Genomic DNA, 22,530 nt, shown 5'->3' with positions numbered 1-22,530 from the left:
CCTTTGAATTAAATAAGTGGTTGAACCTCATTTGGCAGCAATAACCTCAACCAAACATTTCCTGTAGGTGCAGATCAGATCTGCACAACTGTCAGGAGGAATTTTGGACCATTGCTCTTTATAAAACTGTTTCAGTTCAGCAATATTCTTGGGATGTTTGGTGTGAATCACTCTCCTGAGGTCATGCCACAGCATCTCAACCAGGCTGAGGTCAAGACTCTGACTGGGCCACTCCAGAAGACGTATTTCCTTCTTGAAGCCATTCTGTTGTTGATTTACTTCTATGATTTGGGTCGTTGCCCTCACATTTTATGACCAATTTATGCAGAAATTCAAGTAATTCCAAAGGGTTCACATACTTTTTCTTGCAACTGTATATTGCCAAAGGATGCTGACAAGAAGCAGAAATAAAAGATGAATACTAGTGGTCCCAACATTAAACCTTGTTGGACTCTGCTGTGGACTGTGGAGCTTTCCGACCAGCAGTTCTGATTCTGGACAAATTAGGTCCCATATGGAAGATGGGAGGCAAACCACAGGCCCTCACAGACTTTGGGAGGTGTTGAGATATGGTGTCAACCATGAAACAGGATTAGAAGAGTGGAATAGAATTAGTTGCATTCCTGAAGTCATTGGTGATCTTAACCAAGACTGTTTCTGTGCTGTGTTTGTGCTGAAAAGAGATTGGAATTGTTCAAAGAAAATCTCGTTTTCAAGGTATATCACTAGCATGTTTGTAGATTAACTTAGTAAACTAATCAGTAATTGGAACAGTCTAATCTTTGGTCAAATGAACTATTCTTTTCAGCACCAGTATAAAGTGGCAGCTACACAGAGCAGCATATTTGTTTTTGTACTTGTGAATAGTCTCAGTTGCACCAGCATAAAGTACGCTTGAAACTCTAGCAGTATGTCAAATGGCTGTGAATGCACAATGAATCATCAGGCGGCTGTGCTGAATAGTTGTTGAGAGGCAGTGTTATAAAAGGAGCCGGGGCTCTCCCGTGTCTCCCTCCAACACTCTCACTCACATTATGCCTCCATTCACACAACTGCTCCTCACCTGTGAACAAAAAAGCATTCTGGAGAGCAGCTTTTAGAAACGGCCATCACACTTACTGATAAAGATTTTGTGTGTCAGTCTGTGTTTGTCCATGAGTGCATGTGCATCAGTTTTGCATCTATATATGTCAGGTGTGCAAATCACAGTGACCGATGTGTAAAGGCGTGGTCGTAAGTGAAATAATGAATTTCCCTGCTTTATTAACCTCTTCTACTTCTGTTCCCCAATGTGTTCTAATCATACATCAATGATTCCCATTTGTGTCATCAGTCCCAGGTTCAACTCAGTGTGTGCTCTGTTTGACTATAGCTCGTGTCCTAGTGGTTTATTAATAAACCATACTCTTACACAATTAGTGTGTTGGACATGATCATAGTGATGGTTTTTTCATGTGTTTGCACATATAAGCACCAACTTTGAATCAGGTACTTTGAATAGTTGACTGTTGGTTGACCACCTTCTCAATCAGTAATTAACTGATCTTTAAAATGAATGAAGTACAGTGGATGCTTTTCCATATGCTGATAAATTTTTAACATATAAATGTAATGTTTGCTGTAGAGGTAGTTCAGGTACAATAGCTACTTGATAGTAGAACACCTTTCTAGTAAATTACAACTCACCTTTAATACTTAAGCTCTGGTTTGAAGCCATTAACCACCACAGAAGTTTCTCTCATGGTGGCCTATTGCTCGCTAAATCACTATAATGCTGAGAAATGGTACTGAATCCATTAATGGTTAAGTTGGGAAAACATCTCACCATTCTCACGGTGCATTTAATTCAAGAAATTGATGCATGATTTATAAATATATGAATGATATAAAATGTTTGTAGACAAAATCAGATGGTAACCAGATGGAAATGTCTGTTTTTGACAAACCCCCTGAATTAAATATCTGGTTAATCAAAGGAGTCAATTTGAAACTTAAATCAGATTAATTACACACGCAAATACCGAGTCTCTATGATTTCACAGTAGATAATGTATCTTTCAGAACCTAACTCTAAAAAGGTAAAGAAGAAGTTCATTCAACTGTATTGAATTCCAACAAGGCTACAATGATGGAGTCGACTTGTTGAAAATGTCAGAAAGAAATCAGGCAACTATTCATGTATGGCAATGTAACAATGACCTCATCAGATTCTGAGACTGCCGTCACCAGGTGTCTGTTCAAATACATGCAATGTTTGTCTTAACGTGCTGTGCTGTGATTAAGTTTCAAAGTTCATTCTTGACATAAGCATTTTAATACAAAGTTCACATACTGAGCTCCTCTGTGCATTTAGATCATATCTTACAGCTTTGTGCAGCAGATGGAGTCTGCTCAGTTATCCTGGAAAAGTCTGTCATGTGATAACCAAGGATGCAATGAGTAATTGATGCAGTCGACAAAAACTGATGACCAAATTACTTGTCATTAAATTTTATTGTCAATTACCTGTTGACAGCATTGCATTGCCTTTGTACTGACTCTGAATATGCTGACATGATGTCATTGCTGCTTACTGTGCGTCAACAGCTGATTTGATTAGCCGTCCGATGTGATTTTGTTAAAGCATGGACCACTGTCTCACAGTCTGCTGTAGGTGGACCAAGTGCACTGCTGATGTCAGCACAGGAGAACAGTAGCAACACTAGACAAACCAAAAACAGACATAGCTGGAGGTTTTTCAAGTGTTTTGGATTCAGTTATCTAAGTTGAAGCAGTTTGGATGCAAACAAATGTAATAGCTGAAAAGCTCACACACAACATCCAGCATTCCTCAAAGTTTACACGAGGCAACAGAGTGCATCTAGTGAGCACATTGTCCTGTGTAAGTTATCACAGAAACTATAAGACTTAAATTAATACTGCATTAGGCAGAAATCTGAGAAATAAAAAAAGAACAAAAAATATATGGCTCTCTTCCTGCAGCTCCTACCTCTCCCCTTTCTGTTTGAAGCACCTCCATCACAAGCATGGTCTTCAAACCTGCAACACCTGTCAAGCTAAAAGCCAACTTTCACTTTTGACTTCACCCAGGAGTTAAACCCCAATCTCCCAAATGAAAACACACATCAGTAGTCTCCTCTCCAAAGTTAGATCCAGGTCTAGGTCTGTACCACTCCTGGTCAATCCTCATTTCTGCCACTAATGACTGGAACTCTATGCAACTCACCCCAAACGCATCACTTTTGGCGTTTAAAAAATGAGCTAGAGGAACACTTCAGGACCACTGCACCTATTTTCAGCCTTTCTATTTTACAATCAAGGCGTAATTTGTTTTGTAATATTGTGTGATTTACTGTACATGTAATCTGTTTTTGTTGTTCATCTTGTTTGTGGGCCACCTCTTGGCCAGGTCGTTATTGAAAATGAGAATCAGTTCTCAACTAACTTAGCTGGTTAAATAACTAAATAAAATAAAAGCCCTGTGATTGGCTGGAATCTCCCATTATGGGGTAGTTTTTCAAATGTCTGAAAACAGAACTAGAAAGGGGTGCAACTGTCTGTTGTCCTCTTACAACACCTGAATTACAATGTTCTAAAAGGTTAGTGTAAAAATATTGCCCAGTGATGCAATGAAAAAAAAAGACTGCCTACATCAACTTATCGATCTATGCCAACCCACCATCAAAAAAGACGTTTAACCGTTTATCAGAGCCATAGAGATTTTACATGTGGTCTCAGCTGCTGGGTTTAACAACTTTCAACATAATATAATGAAGCTGGTTACAGGAAATTGGAGTGTTGTAGCAGTAATTGACATTAATGCACATAGGGTATATCACAAAAATACACATTGAGCATGTTAACTGTCTTTATTGTTAGTTAGAGCATGTTTAAAACAGCATAAAGCGAAATTTAAAAGAGCTTTTTTGCAATTGTGCAATTCATAATTTGAAGGTTGAAAATTCTTCTCAATAATCGATTGATTATTCAGTTAGTTGCAGCCCTATTGTCAACAGGAGGTCAGAGCTTATATGACTATAAAGGCTGAGCTCCCAAGTTACAAAGCTACATAATGTGACAACAGCTCAGCAAAACAAAGACTACAACACACTTTACAGCTCTGGAAGAAGTTGGTAAAATTATATTTCTGGCAATCTGAGTAATGACTGTTTTCCTTAAAAATTCAGTAACATTTAATGTGTTTGGAGTTTGCTCCGTTATCACTGAGGTAGACCTATAAGAAAGTTAGTAAGTAGACATTGATTTGGGATTATTTTGTCAAAATGAAAGGAGGCAAACAAGTTCAGACAGCCCAACTCCAGTCTCGTTTCCATAATAATCTAATCTGCAGTTGGCTCATGAAACTATAATTAGCAAAGTCAAACATGAACTGTGACGCTTTATGAATAAGGTCTTAACAGATATCGAGTTCCCATAACAGATCCTTTACAACTGAGTCCACTATAACTGCTCGGGAAGCCTTTGTGATAAATTTGAACGCTTCTATGCAACAAGTGGACCTTGTGTCTGGATCAGTTACCTGTAGTCATGCTGGCTGCCCAGGGAAAATACTGTCAAATGAAATGTGTGAATAGGGAGGAAGTTTTATTGTCTACGCATCCTTAGGAATCAATACAACCTGCAGCTCAACAAGACAGCAAAATAAGAAAAAAAAAAAAAGAAATCAAACTCCTGAGTTATATCCACACGCCTGTTTCAAGTCTGAGATGTTTGTTCATGGGCACATCAGCAGAAGCCTGGTTGCTGGCTGTTAATAGATCCCAATCAGGGGTCTGCATGTGTTTCTCTCGCCCAGATAAACTGTGACCTTTACTGGAGTAGGGAGGCCATGAAAGCAATCTGCTTGTGTAATTACCTGTCAGAAGGGAGCCTGTTACTGCTGGGGAAAACACAGCATATCATCACCTAATCTACAAAGCACAGGTGCAATGTGTGCACGTGTGCTCACAAACGCTGTGCACAACGAAGGTAGGACGTGTATTGAGGCATATTACATACATGGGATAATTAATTCTCTATTTAACAACTGGTGGGTTTTGTGCGCACGGTGGGTGGGTGAGGAGGGTGCGGCGCATAACAAAGTGTTTCTGTGTGTTAAAGTTGCCTGATTATTCCTTAGTTTAATCGCTCCATGTAGGTGTGCACAGAGGGGGTGGAATGTGTGGCGTTTGTGCATGTGCCACAGTAATTGCTCTTTCCTTAAATAGCTGCTGTCATAGTTACTGTGTGCCTGTGGGCAGGTTGTTAGAATACATTGGCACCTGAAACCTTTAAAAAAAAAAAAAAACTTCTCAAGAGACAGTGAGGATTTCATGAAAATGCATGCGTAAGATGAAGAAAAAAATGTTTGGATGCATTACACATGCTCTGTTGTTTTCTCTCCGTCGGTGCATTGTTTTGTGTTTGTGTGTGCAAATTCACACCTCACCTGTTTCTCATTTTCATCCTCCAGTCTGAGCCGCTCCTCGATGCAGTTGCGGGCTTGCAGGAAGACTTTCCTCTGGGTACGTTCAGTGAGAATCCTCACAAACACGCCTGACAAGTTGACGCTGGTAAACAGCACCGCATTGGCCACCAGCTACAAATAAACAAGAACAGACATGCCAAACAAAGGTGGCAGCATCAACACACTGTACGCGCATGTGAGTCTGAAGCGACACACGTGTCCATATATGTGTTTGTGAGTGCAATCATACATCCAGGCTAGATTATCGTTGATTAATCCATAGGATGGATTGAATGGCTGACATCAAGGTCAGCACATGGATTACACAATGAACTGTAAGTGTGACTGAAAGAACAAAAGCTATAGTGGAAAGACTCAGACAAAGTGCATCATTGATTAGTAATCAGAGAATATTGATCCAGTCTGACCCTTAAATTGGAGGATGAACTCTACAGTCACTCTGTGTCTTTGAATCTGATCAGGTCAGAGGTGAAAGGTCAGAGAAACACTGTAATCCAGTGCAGCCAGATGAATTATACTTTCTCTATATTGTGAGCACAGGATAGCAAAGCACCACATCATAAGGAAAACACATTGACTCCAGCTAAGAACCAAAACAATAAAGTGATTGTAGTTTTAGTGCCATGTTTTCCAGTTGAGATGTCAAAGCCAGAATAAATAAGAAAATTCTAACTTTTCTTGACAATCTTTGCCATTTTGTTGTAAATTATTGGGTATTTCCAATCCCCTCTGTAGTAAAGCCAAAATACAGAAAGAGAGTGACCTTTTTTGAAAATGGTGCCATATGTTGATTGAGGGATAAACACTGCTTACTTTTACAAGGTCAAAAGCCACAAAGTTTGGAGGAACTGTTTCGATGTGCTAAGCTAGATGAATTGTTAGCTGCCACAGATGAGATAGAGGTCAGGACCCCTTCTCTAACATCATGAGCCATGCATTTTGCTTGTGGACTGCTGGATGATTATATGTATCTACAAATGTTCGAAACGGGGGGGCGGGGGGGGGGGCGGTTTAGTCACATTTGAACTTATACTACCGTTCAAAAGTTTGGAGTCACTTAGAAATGTCCTTATTTTTTGAAAGAAAAGCAGTTTTTTTCAATGAGGATAACATTAAATGAATCAGAAATACAGTCTAGACCTTGTTAATGTGATAAATAACTATTCTAGCTGGAAACGGCTAATTTTAAAGGAATATCTACATAGGGGTACAGAGGAACATTTCCAGCAAACATCACTCCCGTGTTCTAATGTTACATTGTGTTAGCTAATGTTGTTGAAAGGCAAATAGATGATTAGAAAACCCTTGTGCAGTTATGTTAGCACATGAATGCAAGTGTGAGTTTTCATGGAAAACATGAAATTGCCTGGGTGACCCCAAACTTTTGAAGGATAGCGTAGTTAAAAATAAGTCTGCCTGGTTGTCATAAATCAGGCTTCACACCATGTTCTGGTTGGGAAATTCATCCTAACTATTACTTCTACCACAATCTGGTGAAAAAGAATGAGCATGAAGTTGTGTATGAGGCTCTGCAGGATCCTCTCCGCCTGTTTCAGCACCAGCGGCTGGACAGCTCCTCGTCTACTTCATTACACTGCTGCGCTGAAGTGAAACCGACCGCTCTTTTCTGGTTTACTACTACACTATCCTGGAGCCAAAATCGATCGCTGGGGATGTTTTTAACCTTTCCTTCTTCAGTGAAAGTCGAGTGAGTAAGCACACTGCCTCTCAGCACCGTTGCACATTCATACAGTTACTTCAGAGTCCAACTGGGAGCTCCCCACAACAACTACACTCTCAGCTGCTCAAGGGTACTTGGAATGAAGTTGCTGAGTGAAAGTGGGACTTAAACCACTACCTGCACATACTGGTAGCTGAAGTGAAAAGACTGCTATGTTCGGTGGAATTGGATGAGTGACTGGAGTGCAGGGCAGCACTTACCGGTCTCCATAGCCTCTGTTTCCTCCCCGTGACCGACGTCGCTATGACAATGAAGTGGGATGCAGCCAGCATCACCCCGAACAGCACCGCCAGCAGCGTCCGCACCGGCAGCAGCACGTAAGCCACGAGGGTTACGAGCATGAGCTGCCACACGCCTTGCTCAGGGGCAGCGGCGTCCACCAGCTCCGACGTGCCGAGTGCCAGCGGGAACGGGCAGCAGAGCAGCGCAAAGGTGAAGCTGAACAGCAGGGCCAGCTTCGCTATTTGCTGCAGCTGCGTCACCTGCAGGTACTTGACGTTGGTGACGATGAACAGCGACAGGAACACCACGCAGTGCACCGGGTAGGAGCCCTTGGACAAGGTGAGACGCGGGCTGGACAGCAGCTCCACCAGGGAGAGCGACGACGCGGCCACGATGAGCACCGCCAGCGCTTTGAGGGTGGCGGTCTGCTCCAGTTTCAGGTTGTAGTTCTGGAAGAGAGCCTCCAGCTCTTGGCTGTTGAACTCGTCCTCGCATGCGATGGCGCCCAGCGGTGCACCGGCCGGGCAGTGACCCTTCCTCCGCCGCGTCTTGACTCTTTCGAATGGCATCTCCTCCATGTTCCGGCCATTCATGAAGCGGGGGATGGCGCACGACCCCTCAACTTTTCGGTTCCTCTCCTCCTTTCTGGAATCGAACCGGCACCCTCTCCCAGTTCATGCGTCCTGAATGGGCTGGGTGTCAGGGGAGAGGGTGGCAGCGGAGGAGACAGCAGAGCACCGTGCGCGCTCTATCCACAGGTTGACGATTGTTGGTGTGTCGTCAGGAAAGTAGCCCGACCAATATGCCGCTCTCTCTCTCTCTCTCTCTCTCCCTCCCTCTCGGACCACCTGCCTTGCCTCAGACTGGGTAACCGGTGATCCTGCGCTCCAGTAGGACTCCTAGGAAGGATCAGCTTGCCTATGTTGACAACCAAAACATCTTACCACGAGGGTCAGCAGCGAAAACACCATATAACGAAAAAAATATTTGATAATCCACACTTTTGTTCACTTCTTCCCTCTAATTTGACACAAACTCATGCAGCAGATATTACGTTGTACCGTGTGTTGCTCTCCTGGTTTCATTTGCTTCAGTGAAATGTCAGTGGTTGGGTGAAGACAGCAGCACAACAGCGCTGGTGATTTCCCCTCACAGTGTCTGCAGTCAGAGCTGATGTAGTTCCCAGCTAAAAATAGACCAGCAGCAGTGGATGGTCCAATATAGCAACAATTTGGTCTTTCCCGCATCTCTTCCTCTCATATTTTATTGCGGAGTCAAGTGCCGGTGTCACACAGAGATTTGACAGTAAAAATGGTCAACCAAAGAAGCTAACAGTCGTGCAGGAGGATAAAAAATAGCGCACTCTTCTCGAATTAACAAGGAAAATGACGACGGCGTGAAAATGTGGCGGCTGCTGTTGTGGTTGAGGGCATGTTTTGCATATTTGCATACATGTATATTTTGCACAAATATATATATATATATTAGTGTATTTTTTGCATTTAGTGTAAAATGCTGTAGGTTATTTAACATGGGTTTAATTTGACTTTATACTTGAAGTCGAAAGTCCCTCCCACTAGGTAGACTTAGGTCGTTGCAGAGCAATTAAAGCATATCACGGAAAGAAATTGAAATATGCAAGTGACAAATTACAAAAAGAGCAATTTACTGCAGAGGACATGTGAAGTAAAACATGGGAGAATAGAGGAAATAAGGGAAGGGCAATTTGTCTGCAAAGCCGCAACATCTGCAAAAGCTGAAACGCTGTACAGTAATTGACATGATGAAGTTCATGAAAAACATGTTACATAAGAATATAATGAGCAGAGTTCTTCAAGATTTCCAAAAATATAGTTGGATCCAAACAAACACGAGTCATAAAAATGCATCTACGTGCATGTACATGATTTGTGCAATGTTTTATGTTGCTTTTCAATGTCATTCTGATTATTTCATGTGAGTTTTTACATTGAAGGTAAAGAAATCCAACATAAAGCCCTGAGTAAATAAAAATCTGTCAGAGAGATACATTAGCAGTCAAACGTTTGGACACACCTTCTCATTCTCATTCTCATTTTATGGTTTTTCTTTATTTCCATGACTATTTACATTGTAGATTCTTACTGAAGGCATCAAAGCAAAGGGTGGCTACTTTGAGGAATCTAAAATGTAAAACATGTTTTGACTTATTTCACACTTTTTTGTTTACTACATAGTTCCATATGTGTTCATTCATGGTTTTGATGCCTTCAGTGAGAATCTACAATGTAAATAGTCATGGAAATAAAGAAAAAGAAGGCGTGTCCAAACTTTTGACTGGTAGTGTATGTGAATATATAATATGGAAAGACAAATGTCAGTAAATGTAAATGTGTGCAGATTCAGAGTAGATAAAGACATTTGCTGGTAATGGCCTGCTATATGACATGTTTCTTGCATGTTAGTGATATGTGCATTTGATGTATCCACAGTGTAGAATCTGTCTACATTACTAGCTTTAATATAACATGTAGACAAGATACAGTGTTGCAAGATCATGAACACCAGTGATGTTCATACATTATTTAGGCTACAGATTTAAGTAGAGTATGCCATAATCATACAAAAATCTTAATTTCAATAACATTTTAAATTGAGAAGAGGTACACAGGCATTTGTACAGGAGTCCATCCATAATAATTCATACTCAGAGCAGCATTAACCAGCCTGGAGACACCTATTACCCCCCTGATACTCCCCCTCACTGTCGACTGTGGACACTTGCCAGACCCACACATCATTTATTTGGTTCTGGCCTTGCCTTTTATCATTGGATTAGAGCTTGAGGCTCTTATCAAATCAGCTTCTACTGTGATTGAGTATAAATCCGTAAACAGTACTACAATTAACGAAACTACATCATAACCTGGGACCTGGGCTCAGAAGTAGTTCAAGCAAAAGAAAACCAAAAAAAAAAAAACCTGAAATCTATAAGTGGCTTTGTGCTGTAAAGATGTATTCGAAACTAGAATAGAGTTATAATGTATAAGAAGTAATACTGATTATAAAAATTAAAATTCAAAAGTGGTATGCAATTACAGGCAGCCAGACACTGCTGCAGTGCAAATATGCTTGCAAATAATTTATCGTGAATTCAACCATAATCTTATTAATCTTAATAAGCTGTCATTACCAGTTTTAGTATTATGGTGCAATGCAGGTTTGTGTATGGTTTGTCAAACTGGTGTTGTCATGCTCCAGCAGAGTCCACTGCTTTAATGCTGTGACACTTTCACTGTCTTTACATGGTAATAATGTAATGGCCATCTTAAACGTAATAAAGCCAGTAACATAATGACTTGACAGTATTGTAATAAGTTATTGCGTTAATGACCTAGAACTAAAAAACTTTTCAATAATATTTTGAAAATGTAGCCGATAATGTAATAATAGATAAATAGGACTGCATTTCTTGTAAACAGAAGATGTCTTTTTTGCAGTTTTTGTGCAGTTTGATCATCAAAAATAGGTGTAGTGGACAACATGTTCGTCATATTCAGTCATCAAGGATATGTCCCATGTAGCTCTCACTCTCCTTCACTGTGGTTGTCAGAGCCAATTTGAGAATTATTTGTTGTACAAAATCTTTATTTAGAATATTGTTTATTCACTTGGATATGTAAATACATAATTCCATGCCAGTGTCTCTGTTGGATGCTGCATCATCAATAAATTTACTGCATTTTTTTTTTACCTCAAAAAACATTTTTTGTACAACCATTTTCAAACATTTCTCAAGTAAAAACGATTCAGTCCTCACTTAAAACTGTATTAAAATAACTAGACTGGCACAATAATGACACTTTACTCCAAAAAACTGGAGAGTATTATGTACATATTGAACTAACAGGAAAGCATCAACAGAAAATTGACATTACTTCTTCCAGTAAATGTCCTTAACTTTGTACACACCTGAGAAGAATCCAAGCTTTCATTCATCGACTGTCCTCGCCAAATAGCTGCTTTACATGTAAACTTAGACACTGTTGGTCCAGCAGACTTGTAGAGTTTCATAATACTAATGGAACAGTCACCTTCTGTCTAGTTCTAAGTTCTCTGGAAGTGCTTCTCTTAAATAGAAGAGAAGACATGAAGTCCTATTTATGTATTATTATAGTATCTGCTGCAGTCATTTTTTAAAAGGTAGGCCATTAACAAAACAACCAGCCAGTAACATAATAACTAATTAATTTATTTGCAAAATGTTATTACTTTATTGGCTCAAAAACTTTGTTACATATTGGCCGTTTTTATGTTATTGGTTGCTATGCCCCCTAAACCTAATAACTGGTTTGAGTTAGCCTTCGCAACAACAACTGCAATCAAATGTTTGTGATAGTGTGATGACCTCTGAGGACATCTTGAGGGTGGCTGTAGTTTTCTGTTGGTTGTGGGAGTGGTGGATTGGTGTAATCAGGAGCACCGTGGCTCCAGTGTATTCTTGGGTTATGAAAGAGCTGCCTGCAGTCTAATTATTCTCTATGCTTCCCTCCACTGGCACCACACAGCCAGGTCTAGTATTTTATTCCTTCTTTCGGGGTTTGGGTTGCACCTTACAACACCTGCACAGACATTGCTCACACATGCACGCACACACACACGCACACACACACACGCACGCACGCACACACACGCACGCACGCACGCACACGCACGCACATGCACATTTTAATTTCTTTTGATTTAAGTTGATAAAAACTGTCTTTAATTGTTATACTTGGTGTGTCTCTCCTTTTGTTGGGCCTTTTTGAGGCAGGTTATAACAGATAGCTTGTGATCAGTTTTTTACATTAATATGGAGGAACTTCGGCTCATTCTTCTCTGTAGAATAGTTGGAATTCAGCCACATTAGATGGTTTTGGAGCATGAACGGCCTTTTCATGGTCCTGCCACAGCATCTCCATTAGATTCAATTTCAGATGTTGACTCGGCCACTGCAAAACCTTAATTTTGTTCTTTTTGAGTCACTCAGAGGTGGACTAGCTGGTCTGCTTTGGGTCATCATCATCCTGCAGAATACGTTAGTGTTAAGCTTTAGGTCATGAACTGATGGTGGATCTTTCTGCATAGAGTTTCCATGTTCTCCCTGAGCATGCGTGGGTTTTCACCAGGTTCTCTGGCTTCCTCCCACAGTCCAAAAATATGAACAGGTTAACTGGTAACTCTAAACTGTCCATAGGTGTGAATGGGAGTGTGATTGTTTGTCTCTATATGTAGTTCTGTGATAGACTGGTGACCTGTCCAGAGTGTCCCCTGTCTTCACCCTAAGTCAGCTGGGATAGACTCCAGTCCCCTATGACCCTAATGAGGATTAAGTGGTGTATAGATAATGGATAGATAGATAGTTTATTTATATAGCACCCTTAAGAACAGCGCTCACAAAGTGCTTTGACAGTCAAAACATGCAACACAATCAAGCAAGAAATAAGGACACAAGGCAGAGCAGTCAAGTAAAATCGACAATAGTCTTCTTGTAGAATCAGTTTTACACCAGATTTAATGGACCCATGTCTTCCAAAAAGTTTTTTGTTTGACTCATCACGTCACATGATGTTATCCCGAAAGTCTTGTGGCTCATCCAGATTTTTTTTTTTTTGTAAATGTCAGATGTGCTCTTGGAGAAATGTTGGTCGACTGGTCACTCCTTGGAAGGTTCATGACTGTTCCGTTTTCTCCATTTGTGGATAATGTCTCTCACTGTGGTTCTCTGGAGTCTCAGAGCTACAGCAATGGCTTTGTAACTCTTTGCAGAATGATAAATATCAATGACTTTGTTTCATATTTGTTCTTGAATCTCTTTAGAAGGTGGCATCATGTGCTGCTTTTTGAGACCCTTTGCCTACTTCACAATACCAGACAGGTTCTATTTACTGATATTTAGAATCAACAAGCCTGACTCTAATTATATGTGGGTGTGGCTGGTGAAACTGAACCTAACTGCCAAATGAATTTGTTCATGTGGTAGATTGGTAGCTAAGGGGGCAATTACTTTTTCCACACAGGGCAAGATTGGCTGTACAGCATTTTTCATACAATGAATGAAATAATATAAATAATAAGCTGCATTTTGAGTTTTCTTGGGTTATCTTTGCGTTATATTAAAATTAATTTGATGATCTGAACATTTACTTGTGACCAATATGCAAAAATAGAACATATTTGTAGGGGAGCAAATATGGACATGGATTGTCCTGTGACAGATCCAACCTGTCACTCAAAGTGACCACGCCTTTAATTATGCATCATTTTAAGCCCTAATACGACAGCGTTACACATAAAAATCAAACTGCCAGTTGTCGTGAGCAGGGAAAAGAACGTTCAAAAACCACTTTGTCTATCTGGTTGCAAACCTTTTTTCTGTTTTAAACTTGGACATGCTAACATGGGGATCTGGCAGTTAACTCACATTTAGAGCCAGCCTCAAGTGGCCACTGAAGGAACTGCAGTTTTTGCAAATTCCACATTGGCTTTATTTTTCAGCCCCAGAGACTGCAATTTGCTGCAGGTACAGTTATTTCCTGTATGCACTGTACTGCCTGCATTTCATTATGTTCAAATACATGAAAAAGTGGAAAATTAAGTCGTAATATGACTGATATGTAAGCTATGCCGCTTACATTTTCACAAGTGTTTGTAAAGTTTTATTAAATGGAATATTTTATGGATAGGTATTATTTCTATCTGGATGTTCGCAAGCAACAATAAATTCTGTGCATAAACTGATGAACCACCCATGCATTCTGAGCATATTCCACTCTGCTGGTGGGTCATTTCTTATCGTGACACTGTACCAGTAATTACAGATTTCCTTTTTTACTGAGGGCCAATGCCCATTAATAGTAATTCAGAAGATAAATAACCAGTACTGTGAACACGTATACCTTTGAGGTAAAAGTGAAATTCTTCATGTCAAATTTTAGAATAGTACAAAGTCCAACACAAAACATAGTAAAGTGTCCTTGTATATGTTTTACATAATTTTAATTAGAAGATAGCTTTTCAACATTTTTCCCCAACTGTTGATAGGCTCCTACTCACGGTGTGTAACCAGTCTCACAGTGTTGTGGGCAGGACATTGCTCAAGATCACAGAGTGGAGACAGAGTGAAAGAAGCACATTCCAAAATAACTGACTTTACAGTGACCATGGACATGCATGAAAATGTAGTGTTAATATCAATACATCATTCTGAACTGGAATTGTAATTGTAGAAATAAATAATACTTTGCTGAAAAATGTCAATAGCATAATCTAGTGGAAATGCTATATTTGTCTTCATGTAACAATAGATAGATTACTGCGTATATGATCATGGTTAAGGTTGCAGTTTATTAAAATACTTTAATCTCTGCCATTACATACAATGAAACCAGAAACAAAACTGACCAATGTAATACAATACACAATTTGACATTAGTGTTAAAAAATGTTTATGTTAGTGAATATTTAAATATTTTAAAATGCCAAGAAATTTGTGTTCAGCTTTGGAGTTTTTCTCATGTGGACTCCAGACTCCCTGGAGGTGTGTTCTCCTCTACTATTGACTCCATGGCCTTGATTTACAGCAGAATAAATCCCTGCACCAGTGTCTGTTTTCACATAAGCTGTGCTTCCTCTGCTTCACAACTGTAAGATTAAACAAGCCAAAAATACTGGGCTTTTAAAATCGACAGACAGCTGCTTTTCAGTGCACATGCACATCTTCAGGAGACAAATGCAGGTGCTGTGGTGGCCTCACTGATGACCTTGCTTGCTTTCCCACACGTATCCCAGATTTCTGAGATCTCTGCAGAAGTCAATGAAGTGGCTCGTCAATGAAGAAGTCAATGTGAAGCACTTTGGGCCCTCCTAACAAAAAGTCTGCACACGTGCACAGTCAATTATTAAGTGGTCAATATCCACTATCGTCCTGTGTGTTTTAATCAATAGGCTGCAGAGTTGGGATCAACAGCAAAAAGAAAGACAATTTGACCCCCATCTTAGAAGAGGTTAATAAGACTTTGTCTATCAGGCCTGATAACAGAGTTACAGCACTCTTCTTCCTTCCTCAGATCCTACAAAGATGTAGACCTGTCTATGTATCTTTTCAAGAATTTGTTTGTCCTTGAATATGGTTGATATGGTGTCTTTCCTTTCTGCAGTATGAAGGGAGTAAGTCGGCCCTCAGCGCAACAACATGTTGCACAAGAAAAGAAAACAAGAAAACAAGAAAACATTTTTTTGTACATCTTTGGAAATGTTCAGGGGGTTGAAATTCCAGTAATGACAGATTAAGACATTTATCATTTTGAGCAAGTATAAGAAGGAACATTTGTGTGCCTTTCACTGATGGTGTGGTCCTTGCTAGTAAACCTGCAGATATTCAAGTTCTGCCTGGTTTGAGTCAATTACTTATGTGTCTAATACCTGATTTGTCCTGTTACCCTAAACAAAATGCTGTAGTCCCATATAAAAAAAATTGTGACACACAGTGGTGGTAAGAATTTTTAATTACAAAAACTACACCTTTGCTGTTGTCTACTTCAAGAAAAACACTATCAGTATCTTACTTTGGATTCAATAACACTCAGAAAGATGATTGTCAACTGTGGGAAAAATAATTTGACCAAACAGTCACTGTTCACCAGCTTGTTTCATAGCTTTCAGCCAAATTGCATGATTGTCATCACTGGGTCAAATGAATTATTCTGCTTATTTAGTTTGTTGTTATTTTGTTCTTGACCTTGGAGAGGTCATGAATCTGAATAAAGTGATTGTGAGCATAAAATGCTGTTGCGCATGTGCTGCATAGTATATTTTGAATATAATTAATCCGACAAGGAGCACAGCAGAGTTATGTGATGATCAGCATACGTCTGTTTGTCTGTCCTTCTTTCTGTCTGTCTGTGTTTGCAACATTACTCAAAAATGGGCCAACAGATTCGCATGAAATTTCCAGGGAAGGCCAGGAATGACACAAGGACCAAATGATTAGATTTTGGCATTGATGCAGCTTATAGTCTGGATCCACAGATTTTTTTTAAAGATTTCTGTATCATTTTGAGATAGCAACATGGTGTCACTGTAACTATGACCACAAGTGAACACTACATCAGCTGCCTGCTGACGATCACATGATTGCGATCCTACTACAAATCGACCGCTGCGAACTTATCAGGATTTATCCATTGGAAATCATACAGCAACTGAGCAGCCTTGGCGGAGTACTGCACTCTCAAAGTGCTTTTCTTGTTTTAAATGTTTTTATCATGGACTCCTGGGGAATTACCATTTGTGATAAAAGACATCAGAATAAACAAGCAAAATGTTTGACCAAACCAAGTCAAGCAGGTTTGGTCAAAGGTTTTAGTTTAAAAGTTTTAAAGGAAATTTTTAAAAAATTTACATTTTACCTATTTCATATGTTTTGCCAATTAGAATTTTAACTCAGTGTGTTTCTCTCTTGTGGCTTATAAGTTAAAATTGTTGTCTAATTGCTTTTCTTCTGATGTGAAACACTCTGAGCTGCAGTCCCTGTCTATATAGTGCTTTATTAATGAACCTGTCCGTGGTGCAGCACTTAAACTGCTTTGGGTTATTTTGGAACATAAATGCAACATTATTTTCCAACTCCACGTGCCCACTGGCTCGTTCAAAGTGTCTCATCTTTCCTGTTTAGCATCTTAGCCGTGAAGTGAAATGAAGTGAAGTCAAGTGAATCAGCAGCCATGCAGCACACACACTCAGACACTGGCTCCATTTCCCTCTCTCCTGAAGTAAGTGACAGCTGCAGATTTTTTGGACCATCCCTCCCTCCAGGATGCCTGACAGTCCTCCGTTGCCATGGCAACAGAGGCAGTAAGGCTAGCGGTTGTGACTGATATGCTGCTGAGGTGTTTCCCAATCTGACACCCCAGCTCCCTCTCTCAATCTTTGGTCTCCCTTGTGTTGCTGTCTCTCTCCCTCCCTCTCTCCTCTCTGACATTCTTTCAGGTGGTTTGAGATGATGAGTGCAGCTGATGTGTATCTGTCTGCACCACGGTGACACAGCGCCCTGCCCTGCTGGCTCATTGTGCTCGCTGACATTTCTCCAAATTGAGGCTCTGACATGAAGGACGTGGTGGCGCAGATGAAGATGCAGAGGTGACCAAACTGCACAAACCTTCCCAGCATCGCAAAAACACAGCGGCGGTGAAGAGGGCGAGAGGAGGGTGTCGACACGCTGCGGAAACTGTGTGGTATGACGATATGTGTGTGAGCAAATGCGTGAAGTGTAAATCCATAAATGTATAATAAACTCTGAAAATGTCAGGTCAAGTCTAGCACCGCCTCAAACCAGGTGACCCAGAGATTGTGGCTTTGATTTGTCTGGCGCCCTGCTCTGGTAATCACAGCCAGGTGATTTCCTGGTCATGGATCTGATGTGTGCATGCGTGTGTGTGTGTGTGTGTGTGTGTGTGTGTGTGTGTGTGTGTGTGTGTGTGTGTGTGTGTGTGTGTGTGTGTGTGTGTGCGTGTGTGTGTGTGTGTGTGTGCGTGATGGGAGCCAGTTGGCAGGGAGACACAGGGACAGATAAATGGGAACTGGGCTCTCATGAATAGAAGCCTTCCCTGGGGCTGAGGAAGCTGCTGCTGCTGCTGCTGCTTCAGTGGCGTTTGCATTCATGAATAAACCTGTTTGCCGCCATTCATACAAACACAATTAGCTCCATGCTTCTTCTGTGGAAGACAGGAATAGACAGATACAGAAGCCAGCTCTCATGCATAAATGCTGATATTTATACAACCACTGAAGTACCTCATTAATTGTCTACATAATTGCTCAGCAACAGCAAATTCATCTGTTCTTGCATCTTTACATCACGCTTAGATTGTATGAAAGCGCAAAAAAATGAGGTCAAAATTCTAATGGAATCATCAAAGCGTCTCTTTTACACGTCTATGCTGTTGCTTTAATGTCTTTTTAAAGAGCGCGACAGCCAGCAGATTGTACGTATGCATCCATATGCACAGGAGAGGAAATAACAAAGATGAGAGACAGAAAAAAAGAGTGTTCAGCAGTAGGCTGTGCGTTTGTGTGTGTGTGTAAACGTATCTGTGTGTGTGGCCTCTTGGGTTGCAGTGTGTGTGTGGGAGTGTTATTGAGAGATATTTTTAATTCTGTGTGTCAGCTCCTCTCATCTCTCACAGCAAGAGACGTCGGAGGGAAGCTGAAAAACATTTCCAATGCAACTATCATTTAAATACACACATACACACACTTCTGCTTCCATGCGCACGCACACACACACACACACACACACACACACACACACACACACACACACACGCACACGCACACGCACACGCACACACACACACACACACACACACACACACACACACACACACACACACATATACACACTCGTGAAAAGGCATACAGTTTCTGAAATCTTTCATATGGCACCAGTTGCGTCTTTGAAAGTTAAAAAAAGCCTGCCAGATTGTCAGTGTTTTTTTTTCTGAATTTCCCTCTGAGTGCTTGAGAGGAAAGTTTTAGCCTACATGAACACGATTAAAATATGAATGCAATCCTGAATGGATCCAATCCCACATGAATCCAAGTGAATGATAAAATCTGCCTGTCAAGACACTTCCAAAAAAACACTTTAATCTAATACTGAAGGTGGTAAATGATTAAACAGACAGGCAGAAATCAACAATGCCTGGTGTTTAGAGAGAAAAGGGAAGCTTTTGGTTCTCCTGACACCTTTGGGCCACAGTGACTACAGAACACTTCTCCATATGGCAGATAATCACAATAATAATTCTCTGTGGGGCAGCCATTGTCGACCTAATGACTTTCTTCCTGCCATTGCTTTTAGGAGCGTGCTAAGTCACAGTGGACTGCAAAATGAGGATTAGGGTCATCCTGGTGGAATACAGAGCATGATTTCTCTCAAGTAGAAGGTAAACGGATTTGACTCACACAATTTGCCTCAATCACACGTCACACACCATCGTGGATACTCACTTTATGTGCTATAGAGACATGAGGCACCAGCAGTCTAAAATCTCTGTAAAAACCTATTCACATGAGTTTTCAACCATTTGCTGATGCACCAGCACGTCTTTGGCACCGCATCATGGCTGACACCAAAAGTGAGTCACAACAAGATAAAAATGATTCCTCAAAGGATTATGTAGAAATGTAGTATGTGAAAATGAAATGATTCAAACTACTGAATTACACATTACTCTAGAAGTTACATTTCAGTCCATAAAAAGTGGATGACTAACAGCAATAGGTGTGATTGAAGGTATTCCCCTTTATATTGAGGCTGCCTTTCCAGTAAACTCACATGAATACTTTGCTGGTAAATACTTTGAAAAAATTATATCTCTGCTTTTCTGAGAAACAGTTTTCTTAAGAACACAAACTTAAAGTAAGGCAGATGTTCAATTCTTATAGAACAGACAAGAAGCATACAGTTCTTTTGTATTATGTATGTATGTATCAATCAATCAATCAATCTTTATTGGTCATTGCACATTTTCATATACAACGAAATTTCATTTGAGCTGCCCTGCCAATGACAGCTCTGGCTGCTATGTGTGTGTGTGTGTGTGTGTGTGTGTGTGTGTGTATATATAAGGTTATTTATATATTTTTATATTTTTTATATATATATATATATATATATATATATATATATATATATATATATATATATATATATATATATATAAAAGTTTTTCTAATCATCAACTAGCCTTTCAACACCATTAGCTAACACAATGTAGCTAATCACAGGAGTGATGGTTGCTGGAAATGTTCCTCTGTACCTCTATGTAGATATTCCATTAAAATCAGCCGTTTCCAGCTAGAATAGTCATTTAGCACATAGAGTACTAAGAGTACTAACAGAAGAATATAGAGAATATTTGACATTCAGTAGACTTTGACTTTAACTTGATAATCTTTACTGGTATTATGGAGAGAATAATTTTGCCAACTTTAACTTTAGAATAATTTCTGCACCTTGCACAAGCTTCCTCTGAACCACAAAGAGGCTGAGAAATGAATGAAGCAGTGAAGGCTTCAGCTCTCCCAGTCCTGATGTTAACATGATTTAAAGTGTTTTCTCTTGTACTACCTGTTCTGGGAGCGTGGTTCAATAGTTTCATTATTTTCAGATGAGGGAGTAGCAGGTGGCCATTCTGATCGATGCAGGAGCCAGGCAGAGAGATGGAGAAAGCCCCGGTCACTGTGGTCTGGGGTCGACTTCCCAATCAACCTGACACATCAAATATTCAGCAGCGGCTCGGTGACACTGAAGCCGCTCACTGTGGACACTGAGAGGAGGGAGAGTTGGGGACATAATCACTAATACTCGTTATCACTAGGAGCTGTGTGCAGTTCACTCACTGGCACTTATCCCCAGCAGATTATAGCGCCACACATCAAATATTAGAGTGGTGGCGTGAATTATTGATCCTAATCAATGACTGCAGATCAGAGCTCTCAGCTGGCAGAGGGGGAGCTAATGAGTGGGTGCTGCATGGACAGCTGAGCTGCACTGTAGAGCCCCAGATACATTGCTGTTGTACAGAGGTGCTGAAGGCCCTAACTGTGATGATTAACACGGTGTCGATCAACAATCAAATTGAATTACATGTATGAGTCCCTATGGGATTGTCAGAGTTCAAGAATTAGCCTAAAAACTTGCCAGTTCTGTAAGATCATGAGTATGTTTCAAACACTGTTTCTGGGTTTATCATCAATCTTCCACACCTTCTTTCATGGGACTAAATCAAAGAAAAATCCTGCCTTGAGTCCAACAAATTTCCCCATGAAAGCATTTTTCCACAAAAGTTGTCAGCAGTGATTGAGCCCAGGCTGAGCATGGCTGCCAAAAATCTTGTGCGATTAATCATTTTTACGACGGAACCATCTGTAATTTAACACCCAAAACTAACTACATAGTTTATGGAGCTTGCTGACAGACACTGGCTTTTAAATTGTGTATTTGTTCAGCATGAAATAATTCCCTGAGATAAAGGGCTGAGTAAAACATGTCAAACCATTTGTATATTTCAGGGTGTCTCCAAACTGGGTCAACAGCGCATCCCCACATTTTTGGACAATACAACAAGACAACACCAGCTCTATAGCTATGTTTAGCCAATTGAAACAAAATGCCCTCACTGAGAAAAAAAAAAGGAATTGTTTTATTTGGAATCCAGTCTGCTGCAGCCAGCACAACTGTGTCACAGTCCAAACACTGCCCTGTATTCCTGTTTTCTCTTGAACACAAACACAGGCACACTCCTGGGTAGAGCAGCTGCGAGCACCGCAACTGATTATTGACACTGGGCAGGAAACACAAGTGGAAGCGTGCCTCAGCTGAGTGTAAAATACACAGAGGATGAGGCTGCTCCATCACATTAAATGACATAACGAGTTTACATCACTGCTCTTTTAGTGCGTGTGAGGAACAAAACTGAGCACAGTGGATCTTTGTGATCCATAAATCGGTTTGTTTTTGCACAAGAATTGTTAATGCAGCATGCTGGTTTGCCAGCTTTAGTCGTGTCTGAGCTTCTCTAAAGCCCCAGGGTCTGTGCTACAACTGATGATTAGCATTTACATAATGAGCTAAATGTTAGCTGCTGCCTTAAACTGCTACTCCTCTGCTGTAGGGGGCAAGCTGACCTCCACTAAAACAAACACAAAGGCAAAGGAAGGAGCTGGGACAACAAGAGACTCAGCAAGACCAAGTTGAAGTTGAAATGCTGATTGTCTTAAAGGAAATCCTATTTTTAGGTTCAGCTGTAAACTTTATTTAATATATGTCAGATTAATTCAAACGTATCCTATATACACGGATCAGCCACAACAGTAAAACCACCTGACATGGATTCTATGTAACCTCTGAAGACGTCTTGCAGTATCCGGCATGGACAATGGCAGTGGATCCTTTGAGACCTGTGGGTTGTTTCTGGAGCCTCAGTAGATCGAGTTTGTTCCTGTGCATTCCTCTGATGCTTGATCGGATTGGAATTTGGGGAGTTTGGAG

The 22,530-nt window shown here is 40.5% G+C and overlaps 1 protein-coding gene across 1 annotated transcript in view; it reads right to left on the bottom strand.

The window, feature by feature from the left end:
* LOC111569882 (adenylate cyclase type 1-like) overlaps positions 1-8,714 on the bottom strand; it is a 72,274-nt gene extending 63,560 nt beyond the window's left edge. The window contains exons 1-2 of the mRNA XM_023272309.3: positions 7,430-8,714; positions 5,450-5,599 (exon numbers count right to left, since the gene is read on the bottom strand). Coding sequence (XP_023128077.2) covers positions 5,450-5,599; positions 7,430-8,044 — 765 coding nt within the window. The 5' untranslated portion in view covers positions 8,045-8,714. The remainder of the gene's footprint in view (positions 1-5,449; positions 5,600-7,429) is intronic.
* Between the last annotated feature and the right edge of the window lie 13,816 nt (positions 8,715-22,530).

This window comes from Amphiprion ocellaris, chromosome 2, assembly GCF_022539595.1.
Source record: "Amphiprion ocellaris isolate individual 3 ecotype Okinawa chromosome 2, ASM2253959v1, whole genome shotgun sequence".
In the NCBI taxonomy this organism is placed as follows: Eukaryota; Metazoa; Chordata; class Actinopteri; family Pomacentridae; genus Amphiprion; species Amphiprion ocellaris.
The sequence above is the reverse complement of the archived record's forward strand: the minus strand, read 5'-3'. Positions and strand labels throughout refer to the sequence as shown.